The sequence below is a fragment of the Dysidea avara genome, chromosome 12 (assembly GCF_963678975.1).
Source record: "Dysidea avara chromosome 12, odDysAvar1.4, whole genome shotgun sequence".
Taxonomy (NCBI): Eukaryota; Metazoa; Porifera; class Demospongiae; order Dictyoceratida; family Dysideidae; genus Dysidea; species Dysidea avara.
In genome coordinates this window covers 22398728-22415711 of record NC_089283.1, presented here as the reverse complement: position 1 = coordinate 22415711, position 16984 = coordinate 22398728, and the positions used below count along the sequence as shown (strand labels likewise).

General features: G+C 38.2%; 2 protein-coding genes and 1 long non-coding RNA gene across 3 annotated transcripts in view; 1 reads left to right on the top strand and 2 right to left on the bottom strand.

The window, feature by feature from the left end:
- LOC136240586 (uncharacterized) overlaps positions 1–7059 on the bottom strand; it is a 71513-nt gene extending 64454 nt beyond the window's left edge. The window contains exons 1-2 of the mRNA XM_066031595.1: positions 6839–7059; positions 5770–5870 (exon numbers count right to left, since the gene is read on the bottom strand). Coding sequence (XP_065887667.1) covers positions 5770–5870; positions 6839–7044 — 307 coding nt within the window. The 5' untranslated portion in view covers positions 7045–7059. The remainder of the gene's footprint in view (positions 1–5769; positions 5871–6838) is intronic.
- A 70-nt stretch (positions 7060–7129) lies between these two features.
- On the bottom strand, positions 7130–16526 carry LOC136240605 (probable splicing factor, arginine/serine-rich 6). The gene is made up of 7 exons (XM_066031617.1): positions 16368–16526; positions 16292–16303; positions 16195–16235; positions 14833–14931; positions 10127–10203; positions 7571–7672; positions 7130–7323 (listed from the first exon to the last, which is right to left on the bottom strand). Exons 1-7 carry the CDS (start codon positions 16477–16479, stop codon positions 7275–7277), a joined length of 492 nt encoding a protein of 163 aa, XP_065887689.1. The 5' UTR covers positions 16480–16526; the 3' UTR covers positions 7130–7274.
- On the top strand, positions 11707–13005 carry LOC136240610 (uncharacterized). The gene is made up of 2 exons (XR_010693904.1): positions 11707–11810; positions 12800–13005. It is a non-coding gene; the product is annotated as an uncharacterized lncRNA (long non-coding RNA).
- Positions 16527–16984: the final 458 nt, after the last annotated feature.

Here is a 16984-nt window from a genome sequence, read left to right as displayed (position 1 = left end):
TTCTCCTTCATATAGCGGTCGCTACCTTTTATGGTGGCTTGTTAAGCCAACTGTCTGGCACCACGGCACCGTTTTAATTAATGCACAATTATCACGCTTCCTGCCTTTCAATGAATACTATATATAATCTATCAGGCTTCATTGCTTAAACGTATTCAATAGCTATAACCAACATTCATAACAAGCTCACCTTGTCCTTTCTGTACTAAAATATTACTGCATTGCGGTTGGCGCGAGCCTCTTAATAATAATCACTCATTTATAACGGCCATAGCCACTAAAATGCTGCTGACCACCTTATACAGGTTTTCTCTATAACAGCCACCTGTATATAAAGGCCAGATATATCTGGTCCCAAGGTGACCATTATAGACAGGTTCCACTGTACTAAAACCGACAATCACTTTCCAGATGTACACCTATATAAGTATTCAGCGATGCATGGGCATTTATTCAGCTCTACACTACATTTTTGTTCTCATTCACATACAAAATTTTTGCAAGGCTCTGAAGAGCCCACCACATTGTAAGCACTTGTGTTAACTGGGTGTTATTAGGGATGAGTGATACCTGAATTTTTTGTTTTAACAAGAGTGCTTGTGTCATAGTACACAATATTTAATTGAGTAAAAATACCAATACTGACTGAGTGCTCGTATGCAACTTGCTGAGCAAAAACCAGCTGTTTGCAAAATTCTATGTTGCAAAAATGTATTGAAATTAACTGGGCAAAAATACACATGCTACAAAATTTACGCACATTTTAATCGCATCAGCATACACTGAAACAAAGCTTAATTGTTTTATATTCATACAGCGCATGAGTTATGGGCGCTTATTTACAATGCGGTAGAAATAAAGTTTACTGTTGTCATTTCATTGTTGAAATGGCCTTCTTCTTTGTCCACATGGAGATGTACATGGAAAACACTATTATCTTGATCAATTTGCCAGTTCATGGTGAAAAGACTAATATTCGTAGCTTGTTTCAGTCATGAGTTAAATGAGTGCCTGTAATTTATTTGCTGTATCGCTGCTGTACAAATCAAATTTATTCCTGTCCCAACTGTCTAGCACTATAACTCCAAGATTATTCATCACAGAAGGCTGAAACTTTGTTACTATAGAGAAGCAATAAAATGGAATTCGAGGAATGTGCAAAATGACCGGTTTTTGCTCAGCGGGTCACATACACTGTATTACAAACCGGAAATTATACTCTCTCTCCACACAGTGGCTTGCCAAGTGAGACTGGCTGCCCACACACAATATGTCTGGTACAGTGGAAACTGGGTTACGGAGTCCCAAATATTTTTCAATACAGATGTATGCATTGTGGTCTGTATTAAGTGGTCACCTGGCAAAACACACATAACAGCCAGCCAAGAATTCACCTATGAATCACTGTATACATAGCAGTCGCTGCCTTATAAAGAACAATTGGTTGCTTGTTCAGCCACTAATCTGCCACCACAAAATAAAATTGCAATTATCACACTTCCTGTCTTTCAATGAATACTATATATCAATGACCATTAGCAACATTCACACAACATGATGCAACAAGTTCACACTGCCATTTCTGTACTGATAATTATTGGTTAGCGCAAGCCTCTTATTGATAATTACCTATTTATAACAGTCACAACCACTAAAATCCTACTGACCACCTTATGCCTGTAACAGCCACTTATACATAGGTTCCACTGTATATGCAAAATAATCATGGTATCTGCAAGCAACTGTGAAACACTGTGAAACTATAATACTATCCTGTTGTTTATAAACAACAATCACTAGTTTCTGATCCACATCCCAGTCCACACAGTTGGTAGTGCTGAGTGCACATGCCAGGATTGACTGGCATTAAATAGAAAAGGTGTACATCTAATTATTATTATACCATTGTGCCTTTGTTTATCAGTGATCTCTTTCTCAGTGAATGCATATTAGTAGGTCTTGTAGTTTTTTAAAGTGGGAGCATGCTTGGTTTAAAAAACAAAATTGTTTTGGTAAAAACATGTGTATGTGTACCTACCTACCTATGTTGTTTTTCCATACGCACCCATGTGAGCAAAAACGTTTATAATGGTAAAAAGCAGCCAGGATGTAAGGATTGAAAGCTAAATTAAGCCTGCATTAAACTTCCACACACATAAACTTTGCTCTGAGGTGGTTTCTTCTTGGTGGTGGTATGAAATACGGGTATGGCGACTCTTCATATACTTCGTGAACGGTTTTCCCTTTCAGTTTTATAGAACGTTGAAGGTCTCTTAGACTACCAGAGATAGTGTATCCTTTGAGTTGAAAGAGGGGCATTACCTGTACTTACGCAAACAAAAATGAAGGGCAGCCTCAAGGCTTTCCCGTAACAATTCGTGTGAGAAAACACAATAGACACACTATAAAACAGTTGAGAAGATACTTCAGTGTGTCGTTTAAAGATAGTTACGCTTCTTTAGCAGTGCATAGCAATGTAATTACTGAATTACTAAATAATTCATGCATTAGAAAATACGCTAAATTATCTAGCTGAATTAATAATAGCAATAGCATGAATATAAACTAAATTATATACATGGTAGATTAATTGCCTATTTAGTTAGAATGGACTGCATGGGCGCCTGGTGTTTAGAAGTAGTATAACACATCGACTTGTTTAGCAAGATGTAATTCTAACCACTTCCATATTATTCATAGTACTCGGATGTATACTATTTGTTATACATTCTATAAATTTTGCATACAGTAGATTACCAGTGAGAAGTGGAACTCACCTTGAAATGAACTGTCACCACTGAGATGCCCTAGATTCGAGCCTTACTGTGAGTAGTTCTCTGGTGAGATGTACGAAAAGCACTATATAACCCCTTTTGTAATACTTCAGGCTTCAGCATAGCACTTACGACAACAATCAATGTCATGAGTGAATGGTACTTAATAACTGACACCAATTACAATCAAAACAGCAAAAACCAGCTCTGATACAATAATGATCAAAATATTGGTGGAACACTAGTCGTACTCAGCCACACTAATCAGTCATTAAGGAAACACAGTGACACGGAGGTGGAGTTTTATACAAGACCGATAAGAACTTTGCAACAACCAAAGATACAAGCTGCCTAAAAGCTACTAGATACAATATAATGTGTATTATATACTGTACAATGCAGTTTATCGTCAACATACGCGATCAGTTAGATGCTTCACTGATTTCACAATTTGAGGAGCTACCAATTGAAAATATTATTAGCTATTGATTACTGAAACCTACTCTACATGTAATTTTAATCACAACAAGAGAAATGGCTAATGTGCATACCAAATATTTAGCTGCCTCAATACTGCATAGAGGCCAGTCAGTGTTATTAGTGCTCACCTGAGATTGAGATCTTGTATGAGGCCTTAAGCTTAAAAGTTATCTTAATATGCACAGATGTGCATGCAGACAAATGGCAGTTTAAAATCAATTTTGTATGTACCCATAGCCAGCTGCACACTCCTGTAAAGCTAGATTTACACCACGCTTTGCCACATTTGAATAGTGGTTGCAAGTAGTAGTACATTTCATCACGATGTGCACTAAAAAGGAACAGCAGACGAAAGGTATGGCCTCTGGCAACACACAATATAATCTGCAGGATAGTTGCTATACCACCCTACCCCAAGGATAAGCACCTAACTCCTTAGAATTTTACAAGCTAGTATTGTTTTTTCTTGTAATGAGCCCAGCTACTAACTTGTACAATTCCTAAATTTTTGTTAACTTTTTGTATAACATATTTATCAGCAGTGAACTTCATAACCACTGCATCAAAAGAAAGAATGGTGATGAGTTTATAATTGTACAACAAAATGTGTGCCTTTATACTAATCAAAGTAGCCATTTCAAGTAATTTGGACTATTCTTCCACTACACATGGGAAATTGATAAGTGTAGCTAGTCTACAACCAATCTGACTATTGGAAGTGTGGTTATGAAGCGACGGTGCACTACTGCGAAGCTGTCAAGCATCTGTAAGCAAAAAGAAATAGGATGCAAAGGTAAGCACACCGTATGTACTACAGTTATGGCAAAAGACACCTGTCTAGCTGAAATTACATCTAAAAGTGAAAAATCAAGCCCATAGCCTTAGTAGCTGTTGAATGTTGCTTTTCTAAAGATATCAGTTAGTTAGTCAGTCAGTCAGCAAAATATTCCACTAAATTGAAAAAAAAATATATATAGGAAGTGTTTGGGGCCACACCGAAGGCACTTTTGGGCATCACCAATACTGCCAAGGTGCTGTGAAAGTATTGTGAGGCTTGTTTCTGGTTAATATTTGTTTCTTGAGAACTCATGTCAATTAGGTTGTGACATGTAAAGACATCTGTGAACACTGAAAAGTTACAAACCACATAGAAAATAGTCTAAACCATAGCAAATTTCACCCACAAACATTTTCAAATGAGCATACAAGCAAGGGCTACGATATACATAGCATATATAACTTGTGATATGGCATGGACACCAGATTCATTAGAATCAGAAAGAGTGATAGTATAGAAGTATGAAATTTAGGTGCAAGGCTTTCTTGTTGCTCCATTAGATGAATAACAAAAAAGTACTTGTAATCCTCACTCCATTATTCTTCTAAATTAGCTCTGAAGGGCAATTTTGTACATAAAACATTGTTAAGCAAAGCAATGCAAGTTTTCATGTGCCAACTTTTAAGCCTCTGTAATTTATAAAATAGGGCATGCCTGGACGGAGAGGTCTATAGCAGCAAGTACACTACCACAGAAACTCTCCGAAGGTAATGTCAGTTGATGATGGCTACAATATATAATGCATCAATGCTAGCAATCTGTACTTAGTAATTGTTAGATGTCTGGTAGAACAAATTTCACACTTTGTATCCAAAAAAACAATACATCTTCTGTCTTGTAATGTAATACTTATCACATCTCCAATAACAATCATGTCTTTATTGTCACACCACAAATACACATCATGCCATACAACTCTTATACAAACTAAGACGACATACAAAACATCTTACCTGTGTTTTAATCACCATATAAATAATACTTCTTTTATTACCATAGCCCATTTTTTATTAGAAATTTTCAATAATTATAACATACACAATTCAAATTATATACATGGCATGTGTTTAACAGGCATGTATATAACTCTGTGAGATGTTTTGTATATAAGACGACATACAAAACATCTCACAGAATTGACTTATGGACTGGGATGGAAACAGTCTTTTATCAATATTCCAGGCAATATCTAGCTTTTGTAATGCTGGAGATACCATTATCGAGCTACAACTGCTGATATCTTCCTGATGGATTACGAAGGTCCGGTGTGTATCAATTTATTACAAATCCTATGACAGTACTTGAACTATACAGCTTTCAGTGTGGTACACGGCCTACATGGATTTAGGTATTAATGCACAACTGAGCTAGGTATAAAAACTATTCAATGTTGAGCAAGCCGCAAGAGAATACATGGCTATTTGGCTAAATACTTCTGGTCCATCACTGTGATGCTTTCTGACTTATAAAGAAGAGTAGTATCAGCATTTGTAGCTTGATAACAGTGTCTCCAGCATTACAAGAGCTAGACAATGCCTAGATCATTGTTAAGAGGCTGCTTCCAACCCAATCCCGTGAGTCCAGTCTGTGAGTGCAGTCTGCAAAATACATTAGGCCACATTACTATGTGACCATAGCTAAACTTTACACACAATGGATGACTGAAAAATTACATACCGATATTCACGAGGGGTAAGCGCTCAACATCCATCATAAAGTTGAAGGCTATTGAAAGATTCTCCATCTTCTGGGCTTTCATGCGAGGCCTCTTATGGTACCTGTGTATTGAGTAAAACCAAATATATAAGTAGTAGCTCATGTGACATGTTTCCATGGTGAAATGGTAATCAAAGGTACTAATAACAGTATACCACAAATGTATACTTAGCACTAGCATTCTTACCACTTAGAGGTAAAAGTAGCACAAACAAACCCCAGTCAATCATTTACAGATTCTCACAGATACTAGTTTCACTTTCCCAGACCCTACTTTCAGCGAGGTTCTTATCATTACTTTGTAGCAAGCTAATCAGTAACTGTCTACAGATGGTAGGGTCTACAGCAAGGTTTAAGTATCACTGACAAATTAATATTATGGTAAACTTAAATCATAGGGAGTCTTACAAACCACCAACAGCTTATGTGCATGGCTTCAGTTTTGAAGCATGTGGAAAACCTTTCAAATGTTTTAAATTAGATTATTTTTATTTGTCTAGGGTTTAATACCTAATCCATTATACTATTAACCAAGACTGCCCACCAGTATACCAACTATTCTTTTTCTCCATTTTCTAACAAAGCCAGTTTGCTTCATGACAGGCTTATATGAATGATTAGCAACAACTCCTGTAGGTCACACAAAGGACAACCAGAAGCCTACATAACACCTGTTTGTTTCAAGGTGTGATAAATGTCACATTTCACAGCACAGAAGTGTGCAGTATGTAGCAACATATTGTCACCCTGACAGCAGTGTATATTGATCAAACATTCACCAACTTTAAGCCTCCTACACACACATGCAGATGTTGGTTTAACATCAGGTCGATTTTATATCATATTAAATTCCAAAAATTCTTTTACTATTCCTGTAGATAGTTGTGAAAACAGCAGTTGCAGCTGTTTCAATAGCTGGCTGTACTGCTACGCTTCGGTACTCGTCACAATTCCCCACAAATCCTAATTAGAAACGGGTGGTTTGTTTCATTTTACATAACTAGCTAGCTAGCTAGCGAATTGCTAATACCTTCCCGGCAGCTTCTTCCGCTGCGCCAGGACCTCAAGCAGCTGTATCAGCGTTAGACCATCCTGCAAATCTACTTCTAGGTCAGCAATTTTCACACCTGTGTCCTTCAGGCGATCGTTACACCAGTTAGTAAATGTGTCCTTCTGCACAACGATCCACGACGTATCGTGCAGCTCTGCTGTAAACCATGGCTTATCTTCCGCCATAGTTTAGCTCTGTAACGCACAACGCACTAGACGGGTTGTGCACGCAACATACACCTCAACTGCTCGGCTAGGTTATGAGTATATGTCAAAAGAATGCAAACTGTTAACCACAAATAATCCGGTAAAACATCGCATAACATTGAATACTACACAAAAGAATACGTGTACAGTTGTATGCAAAAATTGTTAAAATAGCTAGGTTGGTTTGTTCTTGTGGTGAGTAGTCCACTTCAGCTGCGGCTCCTGCTTCTGTCTCGTTCACGGCTGTAGCTGCGACTCCTAGAAAAGAAACAAAGAATTCAATGATAATTCGCCTTTAAGAACTATTCTTTTAGTTTTATAATACTACAAACTTCTAATATTTGCACAAAGACCATTAGCCTTATTTATTGAGACATTACAATCAGTGGTCACCATATCCACAATAGATTAAATAATAAATGATTTATGAGATCACGAGTCAATTAGGCTATTATTCATTGTCTCTGCATTAGACAGAGACTATTTGTCTTGAGAAGATTCTCACCTTCTGTCAACTGGAGACCTGGACTTGGAGTAGGATCTGCTACGAGAGCGAGATGGTGATCTTCGACGCTTATGTCGGGGTGGTGATCGTGAATAAGACTTCCTAGAACAAACATATTCAACAACTTGTTGGTAATAAAGAAAGTGGATTTATGACCTCAAATTAAATAAAAACCACTAATTAAAATCCCATAACAGGCATAACTTAACTTTAGAATCAAGAGTTAATAATAGTGGAGAGGAGAGTATCTAACACAATACAAATGATTTAGTGTGATTCTCTCAGATGTGTTAACAAGTGCACACCAGCAGAAAAAAGGAAATGCGATGATTAAAACAATCTTCACATATAGAATACACTACAACTTAATCCCTTTGAATCACACTAAACCATTTGTAGAGGCTCTGTATTGTGTCTGACACTATTATTGACTGTTGATAGTATGATGTGTGGTGTAACTTGCAGTTCACTCTGTACCAGGGCAAACAGGCAGTTCAGGTTATACCAGTTCAACAAGAATCCACCTAATGAATCAATTAAACCATAAACCATTTTGAGCATACCAATAAACATGCCTAGCTAGTCAAATATAAAAACCTAGCAACAGGTTGTATCACCAACCTGACAATTAACCACAAGTCACCTGGAGGTTACCATAGAACCATACCACAGTTGTCCAGGGTAACATATCACCTGGACACAATAATGGTCACTCCAACACAAACTACTATTATGAAGTAATAGCAAGAGTAAATAATAAAAGTCAAGAGCTGCTGTATGAGTACAAACATTAATGGAATAATATCAATGGAAGGCTTAACAACCTGCACCTTCATAGAAACATTACAAAAAAAAATGACCCACTGAGCAAAAACCGCAAAATCCTTTTTGAATTGAAACTGGGTAAAAAAGTTGTGTGTTTATGTTGCAGTAAATGTACTTTTATCATCACCGTTTCTAAGCTTGAACAGCCTACTTGCTAGAAAGCATAGGTACCAAAAACTGTACCCTTGTTAATTGTTTTACTCTTCCTGCTGTCTATTGCTATAACTCCAAGAGTATTCACCAGATAAAGCCGTTCAATTAATAGCCCTTTTTTCCATCTAGACAACAAAAAGTCATAAAAAGAAGTTCAAGAAAATGCGACCTTGCTCAGCAGGTCACATGCACAGTTGAGTTTGAAAACTTCCCAAAAAATGCAAAGTACAAGCTGCTCCTATTTTGCAAGTGGCATATATACTACATATAGTGAGGCAGTACCTACAAGACTTTTCAACCACTTATAATTTGCCACTCAATAGAAGGTGCTGAAACCACAAAAGTATACACAATACCACTGAGGTATATCATAGTAACTTGGAAACTGGATTAAGACAAAGGAGTAAGTGAATTGAGCCATGCAGCACCTTATAAGGACAAACCGCAGCTGAGTGATAAATATAGCTGTGTAAAAAAGAATGTATTTCCACAGCAACAAGAGGTAGTGTTGCATAACTAACTGTAACTACTTACAATAAGCCTAGCAAATATACTTGTACCCTTTGTAAAAAGGTGTCCTTGATATCTTCTATAAGGAGGTTGTCCATAATCCAAGGATGTTTCTTTTAAAAAGGCAAGGGGTTTATCTGTGATACAAACACAGCTTATGGACTATGTCTGTTTAGAAAATTTTATGCAATATTCCTCTGAGATTACTAAATCCAATAGAAACCTATGGCAGTGTTACTAAATAGTAACTTGTGGTCTAGCCTGTGGTTGTTTACCACATTCATCAAATGAAAATCAGCAAAAACAAAACGAAATGAAATGCCCTTATATACTATCAGTTTACTTTCTGGGCTAAACAGGCGTCATTAGCTCATGATCAGTACGGACCTTGATGCACCATTGTCATAGTGTGGCACTGGCCCAGTACTCTTGAAGTGGTAACACCCAATGCTAGCATCCACAGTTTGCAATTTGTTAGCTTACTTTCTCTACAGAACAAGACAGTTTGGCATGTATTAAAGCATAGTAGCTACTTTGATTCACCAATGTCACGGTGTCGCACCATGCAAACTATACCATCCACTCGAAGGGCCGGATGAACTTACCCACAATTAATTACCATGGCCTGTTGCCTCGGTAATTAAGTTTGTGCGTAGCCTCCCCCACATCATTCTCGGATCTCTAAATAGTGTTAAAAACTGTCAGCTCATTTCTAACTAATACTAGTTTGTTCTGAAGTTTAAGGTATTTGTGTGTTGCGTGATTTGTCTAATTCCAGTCATAGCAACCATTAGAAGTTGTCACTAGTGAGGTCACTAGAAATATCACTGGTTTATTAAGATAAAAATATCACTGGTTTATTAAGATAACCATATTCATCTAGGAAGCCTACTGGTGAGTTATTGTGCCATTCCTCAGGGCAGATACTGCAGTACAGATTCATGCAAATCTGTTGAAATTCCTGGCAAATAATATAACACTGTGTGCAATCAGGAGAATGTACATGTACTACACATTGTGTAGGGTGTGCACAAACATACAACATGTGTACACAACACAGGTAATCACCTTCGAGAGTATCTGTCATCTCGTCCTCCTCTGTCGTAACGATCTCGATCTCGATCACGACGGTCATATCGATCATACTACAAAAAGGAAGACATATAATAAAATATTACACACATTTACAAAATTTCACAAACACTTTAGTAACAAAGAGACTCATAGTCTCACAGGAAATTGGCTCTGGTCAAATGCCAGACAAACTGGATAATTTATTCAAGAATATTGTGTACACACTAATGCTGAAACACCCTAGAACCCTGAAAGTACTATATACTGAATACATATATATATTATATAGTTATACAATGGCCACGAGTGCTCTGCCTGATATAAACGCACGAGCCTGAGGGCCGTTAGGTCCGAAGGCAAGTGTGTTTATACAGGCAGAGCACGAGTGCACGTTGTATAACTGTTATGTACCACTCACCTAATAGGTGGGGAGAGTCTCACAAGACAGCTGTAACACTTATAAAGGCCAGGTTTCTAACATCGATTGTGGGTAACCAAGCCAGACGTTGCGATGACGTTTCCCCTGCAGTACTTCAGCCACCTGAGATATTGAAAGCTAGTACGCTATGGGTTATATCACTAACCTGCATTTGCTGTTCGACTCTCATCATGTAGTGCTCAGCATGCCAGCGTGCCATATAGACTAAGCACCAGACTAATCACCATAGTGATTCTCTCGAGCGAAAAAAAGCAGCTAAATAGACGGTTTAAGTAAACAAAACCTAACTACTAAACGATACTAGTCTAATTCTTACTATTTACACTGGCTAAACTCGAATCTGGTGGCATGACAAAACTGGTTCCCACAATTGAACATAAAGGTTAGTATTATTTAGAATATATTTGTTTTGAGTCATTGTCGAAGTGGACTACAGTTTAATCTGGGCTAAGATGGCACCAGACTAGTAAGGTGTATAAGTACGTTTATATATGTAGACTAGAGTTGTGGCCACCCGCGTTGGCTTTTTCAATCGCCATTGGCTGCTTGAAAACATTATACGTATTGGTGACGTTATGGCCCACAATCGACCTTTACATGTCAGGCTATAAAAGAATTCGAGTGATCTGTGAAGTGTGAAGTGTCTTTCCACCTATTAGGTGAGGTGTCGTAGTGATCTTCGCCACCGGCACTTGTGCTATGCTGCACAAAACCGCAGCCAGTGCAATATCTGTATATTGCACTGCTGTCGGTGCATTATTCGGTGCATTATAACTTATAATGCACTCGTTGTGGTCTACAAAACCGCAACCAGTGCGTTATAAGTTATAATTTACTCGCTGCGGTCTGCAGCAGTGCAATATACAAATTATGGCACTGGCGGTGCCTTTGAACTGCCCACACAGAGTGGTATATATATAATATATACAAGAACAAGGAAAAATTAGGAGTTTTCCTGGTTCTTGTTTGTTTACATTTTTGTAATATAATCATGACTGGTGAACCCACACACACAGTATCAAAAGAATGGTGCCAGGCTTAAGGTTACGGTATTCAGCTAATGGAAGCCATATGGAAAAGAAGCCATAATGTTACCACAAGAATTCATTTATTGCATCATGCGATTAGATTTATGCAATAACAAGATGGCCATGATGCCTGTTACAGCGCGCGTGGCTTTGTAGTAAGAAGAAATTCGTTATTGTTTAGAGAGTAATAGTGAAGAAGACATTCACAGAAGTAAGTAGAGTGGCAAAGAATGTTTCTTTAAGACGATTCGCATCTTTTGCGCAAAGTTTTGGCGGCAAGGATAATTTGTGGTTTTAGTATGGTATCCTAAACGGTGAGTAGAGCACTTCTGCGTCAGTTTTCTTTAGTATACTAACGAGTTAGACCTCTGTATTTGTGCTGGCTTATGTAATATACGTAGGAGTAGTGACCTATCATGTAAAGAAATGGCTTCTGTGGCTGTAGCAAATAGTACGGGCGATGTTTCACAACTCTGCGGGTTACAAGAAATTTGTAATTGTTAATAGCTCTGTTGCGTTAATAGCTACCTAGTCTTCTGTGCTATTGGTCACTAACTAGTAGTCTGTGCTAACGTCCAGTGTTGCAATAGTGGCCTAATACTTGTTCTGTTTATTGCAAGTTGACGCCAAATAGTTACTTCGAAGGTGCTGGTAACTTGCAATGTAACTCAGCAAATAAAGAGTTCACTTATCTGAATTTATTGCTGATAGTAGGAGATACCTTGCTCTTTCAATTGCAATCAAACATCAGTGTGTAACATGTAAGGTCTGTGTGCTAGAACTGTAGTTTGTAGAGGATGCATTTAATTGGATTTTAAATGACTTTCAGTATACTGTAACCTTAAGGGTGCTAGCGGTTTTTGAAGCCATTCAAGGGACAACCCACATAACCACATGGGGCTGTTACATCATAATTGGCAATATTACGCATACTCAAAGTATCCGTGTTAGGCGGCCGTGTTTTGCGCCAAAGGAATTGGCCAAGAAACAGCCTGTTTCGTTTGAAAACCATCATGAAAATGATCGTCTGGGTGTCCAACAGTGACAGTAGAGTGAATTAGCCTGAAAGTTAGTGCTAGTGTTGAAGATACCTGCGAACAAGCCGAGATACAAGCTGATTTGTAGCCAACGTACGTTCTTCCTGAGTTTTCTCGAGTGCTACGCTGGTAAGTTATATTTGTATTGTACACCTGTTCTTAGGTAGTGACGATGTTCCAGCTGGATTTATCACACATAACAAGACACTGGCTGTGCAGCGTTACCTATCGAAGAGCAGACTTGGCGACTCCACAAGCAACAGGAAGGTGTCCCAGTGTGTAAAGAAAAGGAACAAGAGCTTTTCTTTTCTTCAGAACTTCATTTATAACTTGTTATTTGATAAAGTTGGCATTTGTGGTTTATTGGAATTTGTTGTAATAACTGGTCGGAGTGCGCATGTTCTACACTGCATTGTAAAAGGCGATATTCTGGAATACACGATAGTCGGATCTCTACCAAACTTTTGGTGGACCATCAGTGATAAATTTGCAAACTTTTAGCGCATGGAATTATAATTGTTGTGATCCAGCATGAAGTTATAAGGCCCAGAAGTTGAAGTTTGCTCGCGGGCACTCACTCTTTGTTTTATAACTCAAGAAAGAAGAAGTGCAAAGACAAATCCCTGCGCTAAGTTTCCACAAGTTTGTTGAAGAATCTTCACAGCGAATTTGATGCCTGTGCAAGCAGCCAGTATCTCGGAATAAGAAAAATGTATGGGTTGACTTTGAGGGACTATAGCGCGTGAATGAAACAAGGTACAATCTTACACTTTGGTCTCTGTATAGTAGAAAGTTAGGTCAATCTTCGAAGCAGTAGTTTAGATTCCTGTAGCTTCCTTTTTGCCTGTATCAAAGGAAAAAAACAACAGCATTTGTGTGGCTTCAAAAAGGCGCTAGCACCCTTAATGTTTTCATCTGAATGACTGACAAAACACGGACAAGCGATGTGACCATTACATTTTGTCATTGGTTATGTTCAGCCTATTACAGTGTTAAAAATGAAGAACAGTACAAGAAGCACCATTGCAATCAATCTGGAAAATTAGGACATTGAGGTTACAAATGTAAGGAAGCCATCACACACTACCGCAAATCAACACCTTGCACTGTCACGTCAGCAGAGAACTGGGACACAAAGGAGGATACACTGTACATGCGAAAAGGTATCTGTCGTTATTGAATTACACTGGTCTGAAAGAATCATTCAGTCAACCAGTCAGTAGAAAATTCCACTGAATAAAAAGTCTGTAGCAATCTATTGGAAGCATTTCAGGTCATACTGAAGGCACTTTGAGACTTGACTATACCTAACCAATACTGCCATGGCACCATGAAGATATTCTGAGGCTGGTTTCTGGTCAAACATTTGTTGTGAGAAAGGATCTCTGTGATCCCTAACATATGGTACCACTGTATTGCATTATATTTTGCACGTTGGTACACTATATAGCATTCTATTGTAAATATGTGTTGTACTAACTACCAAAATTAACTGCTCTAATTAGGACCTGATCACTAGATGTTTGAGTACAAACCATTGCATCACTTAATAGTTAATACCTGGTTGTATTACACAGAAAGAGGATACAGAGCATTACTGACTACTAAATAGATATCAAGATAGTGTTAGACAGACAGTAAAGTATTTAGTTAAAACATCAGAGTACAGTACAGCTTTAAAAAGGATCGACCTGTGGAAAGCACATCTTACACTTCAAATTCCACTGTATGACAGCTGTAGGTATTTAGACTTTGATTTTTCATCTCTTGTGGGAGTGAGCCAAGAATGAATCGCTGATATGGAATCAATCTGCAGAAAAACAAGCTGGCCCCACTTATTAGTATTAAATGTTCCTGGTGGCACCAATCACATAAAGACCATACCACTGTACACACAAACCATAGAAGTGAATAACTGTAAATATACAAGTGTATAGGTTCAAAAGGACCAATAACCACAGGTTTCACAGATACCAAAAACATGCATATAGACCTAAAACCTTAAAAGCATTTTTGAATGGTGATTATACTGCTTGGTGAATGCTATGGTGATCAATTCTGCATTTAAGGGATTGAGTTATGATAAGTAAATGATATTCGACCATCATGAGAAAATTATGCTTGAGTTTTTCTATGTGGCCGACCACTCTGCAACATGCACGCACAAACACACACACACACTGTAATTGCACTTACCCCACCACGTCCTCCATTCTTGTCCTTGTATCCTCTAGACCATTCCACGACTATCCTAGTACCCATGAACTCCCTGCCATTCTCCTGACGTATGGCATCCTAAATAACATAACCACACAAAACAACTATAAGACAATACACTGAAGAGACTTATACTTCATGCACTGTCTACATACTGCCTCCTACCATGACTCAGTCAACATCATCACATGTAATATACATGCTGTTACATCATCAGCGTAACAGGATTAGCTTATCGGCAAGATAGCTTATCATCAAGTGTTAGCTTATCGGCAAAACATCATTACTTTATCGGCAAAACCATCACTAGTTAATCGGCAAAAGCATCAAAGAGAGAATAAGGGTCTAATCGGTAGGCAGTGATGGATATCGATCGGGACAACATTATCATCAATAACTGGCTAATCAGTTCAGTAGACATGACACAAATAAAAACCACATTATTACTCTCACTGCCTTACAACACTGTAGATGTGGGTTATTTCACAAAATATCAAACATAATTACTGTCATTTTTGCTACTGCAAAGCAAGGGATGTGTATTTGTGGTGGGCTCTAATCAGAACAGTTTTTGAATAACCCAAATCTCAGTCCATTTTTACACACACACACATATCCACCTATAGAGGACTTGCACATCGGCTAGCAGTTGTCATGTGAACAAGTTATGGGTAACTTTTATGGCTTCTATTGGGACAGAACAAAAGGTGATAACAGTACTAAGTACTGGGCATCCGAGACTAGGAAGAAGGATAGATTAAAAATTGGATCCCTCAACATTAGCTTAGTGAAATTGGTGGCTAATAAAGTTTCAACACCAATTCTAACCTTCTAACGAGGCATGTGCCATTCTTCCAACAAAGTGAAAACCAGTTACTTGTATATATATAGGCCACCACAAATAATGAGAAGATGCTTAAGATACAATGGTTCCCAAACATGGCCAACAGCTACAGTTGCGTAGCAATTACGATGAAATACATCGCCATGCATGTCCTCTATAAACAACCAATACAAAAAACACTGCCCAAGATATAACAATTTGAAATTGCATCCAATAACAATTCATACATCCACTTGCCAACTAATTGTTGATGAGGAACAGTTGGAATATACGACACCTAAAAGTCTTAGGTAGGTGACATATATTCCAACTGATCCACTGTTGATATATACTAGCATACATTTGGACACTCAGAACACATTATTCTAAAGTATAAAGATGCCAATGTATACAAACACAGCTAAATTTTTTCACTATATATATATATATATATAGAATGACCACAACTCCAAACACACTACACAGCCTTAAATGGGTAACACCCTTATTTTGCTGACCTCAGCATCTCTTCTGTCTTCAAACTCCACAAAACCATAGGCTGAAGAAACAATAAAAACGTATACAGCATCATACACAACCACGGGTCTTGTTTACCTAGTCGCATTCCTGCAAGAAGGAAAGAAATCGAAATATAAACGTCCGTTTGCAAATGCGCAAAACGCGTCCTTACCTTGCTTCACCTCACAGCGCGTCAATTTCCCATAGGGAAAAAAGATATCTTCCAAGTCCCTATTGCGAGTGTGCTTTGGTAGCCGGCCAACGAAAATCTGGTTGTCCACCATTTTCTTTTCCTTCCACCACGTGACGCGCGCAGTCTCTGGTGGGGGTTAATTAAAAGCTACCAGATGATCTCACGTGTAAGTTTCCAACACGTTTGTGGCCTGAAATATGATGCATATTGTCTCCATCTAGTACAGCAAGGTCACCGTCTTTATATATAACACTGCCGCCTTACGGTGCCATGCTGAGCATATTCATTTAGCCGCACAAAGATGGACTAGGTTCAGTGCTCAAAGCACTGTTGTACCACAAACTATTGTATTGTACGAGAAACAAGGCAGGCGGAGATGGTTCTATATGGTATTGGGGGCTACATCATTTGTGCAGCTGCTAACATGGAGTTACTTGTCCTACTTTACCTACAGCAAGTGCAAGAGGAGCACAAATGTTAAGCAGAAGAAATGGGGTACAAAACTTGCAGTTCTGTTGCTGTGCACTGGAATAATGTTCTCTTCAATGGCAACCATTTACTGCTTGAGGAGTGTACAGAAATTGGAACTTCTTCGA